At 47.4% G+C, this 2889-nt stretch overlaps 1 protein-coding gene across 1 annotated transcript; it reads right to left on the bottom strand.

The window, feature by feature from the left end:
* Positions 1-406: 406 nt before the first annotated feature.
* On the bottom strand, positions 407-2234 carry LOC111149251 (glycerol kinase 2). Its single transcript, XM_022506208.1, has one exon. The coding sequence runs from the start codon at positions 2232-2234 to the stop codon at positions 573-575; it is 1662 nt and encodes a 553-aa protein (XP_022361916.1). The 3' UTR covers positions 407-572.
* Positions 2235-2889: the final 655 nt, after the last annotated feature.

Below are 2889 nucleotides of genomic sequence, written 5' to 3'. Positions count from 1 at the left end.
GAAAAATTTTAATTTGGCAAATATTTTCCAAGGCAATATCTAAGCTATGAGAATACTAAAAGAACTCATATTTCCGTTAGACATTCAGCAAGATACTGTGGTCTCTCTAATGCATACAAAAGACAATTTGGAGAGTTTTTAAAAACAGTAATAACCACAAGTCCCTCAGTTTTAGCAAGTTAGTTACACCTTTTAATCAAGTGTGTGCAGCACAGAGAACCAAATCTTGATCCACAAATATTAGAAAATATTTAATGAAAGATTGCACAGATAGAATCTGAATATCGTATATTTTAGAGGGCACAGAGTGGGATTTTATGAAAATAAAAGGGGTTAGCTCCCAGAGTGGCTGGACCAACCTGTTAAAAAACACACCACATTTTCTACCGTATTTTTTTATTGTAATTTATTTATTTCAAGCCACAGGTCTACTTTTGGGGTTCCCATAAGTCATGCAGCAAGTGGTTTATAAATAAAATCAGAGTCTATGATAGCATCATCATATTAAGAGACAGATGTGGTGGATTTTTTCATAATGTAAGCAGCTCACATGTTGGGAATCCATCTTGGTATTAATATGGTATCCCTGAGATGTATCTTGCTCCAATTAACATTATCATGCTACCCACTATAAAAAAGCCCAAGGGCAGACTAGAGAAGAGAGCAGGATCACTACTTTCAGACTCGGCCGTGGCCCAACCCATTGACTTCATCACAGCTTTCTTCCATGTAGCATAACGAATTTCACTCTCTGTTGCCTTGATCTGTGGCTCAAACCGTTCCATAATGATGACCAACAAATCCTCGGGTTTAAGACTCCACACCCCCACCCCCTCTGCAGCCCCCGCCGCCATGGCAGCTCCCAGTGCAGTTGTTTCGGTCATAGCGGGCTTCACTACTGGGATATGCAGAATGTCCGCTTGTAGTTGCATAAGAATTTTGTTGTTGGTCATCCCTCCATCAACCTGCAAATGACTGAGGGGAATTCCACAGTCACGGTTCATGGCATCCAAAATCTCTCGTGTTTGGAAACAAACAGATTCTAACGCAGCAAAAGCAATATGATTTTTGCTGGTAAACTGAGTGAGGCCACAGATTATTCCTCTTGCACTAGGCTCCCAGTAAGGTGCGTATAAGCCTGAAAAGGCTGGCACAAAATAGCAGCCGTAAGAAGTACCTACGTCTTTAGCAAGCATTTCAATTTCTTCCGAGGTCTTTATAATCCCAAGATTGTCTCTTAACCAGCGAATAACAGCACCCGCTATAGCAACAGAGCCTTCCAGTGCATAACACGCCGGCTTGTCTCTGCCTAGTTTATAAGCCACTGTGGTCAAAAGGCCATGCTCAGAAAACACACACTTACGACCTGTATTATATAGTAAGAAACAGCCCGTCCCATACGTGTTTTTGGCTTGTCCCTCTTGGAAACACATCTGTCCCACCAGGGCAGCGGACTGGTCTCCCAAGCACCCAGATATCGGCACACCTTCCAAGGCCCCAGCTTTCACGAGGCCGTAGATCTCAGAAGAACTCCATACATTTGGAAGAATGTCCATTGGGATCTCAAAAAAGTCGCAAAGCTCTTCATCCCATTCCAAAGAGTGGATGTTGAAAAGCATCGTCCTGCTCGCGTTTGTGACATCTGTGCAGTGCACGCCTCCATTCACTCCTCCGGTCAGACTCCAGATGAGCCACGAATCAATGGTTCCAAAAAGGGCTCTACCTTCCTCCACAGCCTTTTGGACGTGCCTCACATTGTCCAGAATCCAGCGCAGCTTCACCGCGCTGAAGTAAGTGCTCAGCGGAAGGCCTGTCTTGGACTTGACGAAGTTGTTATTGCCCGGGATCTTCTTGCTGAGATTTTCGACGGTGGGCTGGGTCCGGAGGTCGAGCCACACCACAGCGTTGTAGAGCGGCTCTCCGGTCAGCTTGTCCCAGATGACCGTGGTTTCCCTCTGGTTGCTGACGCCGATCGCTTTTATGTTGGAGATGTCCACGCTCAGCTCAGCGAGCTTCTGGCACGTCCTGTCGATGCACTCGTGGACGGACTGGAGAATCTCCTTGGGGTCCTGCTCCACCCATCCCTCTTTGGGGAACTCTTGTGTTAACTCCACTTGGTGGTGACTGAGGAGATCCGCGGTTTTTGAATTGAAAACCAGAAAGCGAGTGGAATTAGTCCCTTGGACCACTGCCCCCACCAACGGCCCCACAACCGCTCTCTTCTGGGCTGCCATGGAGGCAGGCGGCCGCTCTGCGCTCCGGTGCCGTTTCCAGGTGACGCAGGTGCTGCGGGGGAGGGGCGCGCACCCAGCAGGTGCGTCTGGAACGCGGGCGTCGGAGCGTCTGTGCTGGGCGACCGCGCCCAGCTGGAGCCCGGAGCCCGCGCAACGTCTGCGCTTGAACGGGCGCCGCACCCGCTGCCCCGGGCTTGCGGCAGGAGCCCCCCCGCCCCCGCCCCCGCCCCGAGCCGCTCTGCGTTTTAAGGAGGCTTAAGGTACAAAAAGGTCATGAATTTACCTGTGTAATGAGTTACTAGTGCCCTTCATTTGGTCCTGTGGATTCGTACACACGTTATCACCTTCTTGCTGCCTGTAAGATTTCCCTCCACATATCCTGTAATTGGGTCTGCTGGAAAAAATTCTTCCAACTAGAGAACGTCTGAAAAGTACTTCATCTTAATATTTAAAGCTATTTTCTTTGATGTAGAATTCAAATTACCTTTTTAATTTAATTTAATTTAATTTAATTACCTTTTAAAAAAAATTTTCGGAACCTTGAAACTGTTCCTCCACCACCTGTTTTGTGTAGTTTCAGGCGCGGACTTCGCTGTCATCCTTGTTTTTAACGTGTCTGTCTCCTTATCTTTCACTGCCTTTGGATTTTCTGTTT

The sequence above is a fragment of the Enhydra lutris genome, unplaced genomic scaffold (genome assembly GCF_002288905.1).
Source record: "Enhydra lutris kenyoni isolate GAN:26980312 unplaced genomic scaffold, ASM228890v2 scaffoldscaffold21, whole genome shotgun sequence".
In the NCBI taxonomy this organism is placed as follows: domain Eukaryota; kingdom Metazoa; phylum Chordata; class Mammalia; order Carnivora; family Mustelidae; genus Enhydra; species Enhydra lutris.
Note: the sequence above shows the minus strand (reverse complement) of the source record. Positions and strands in the feature narration are given on the sequence as shown.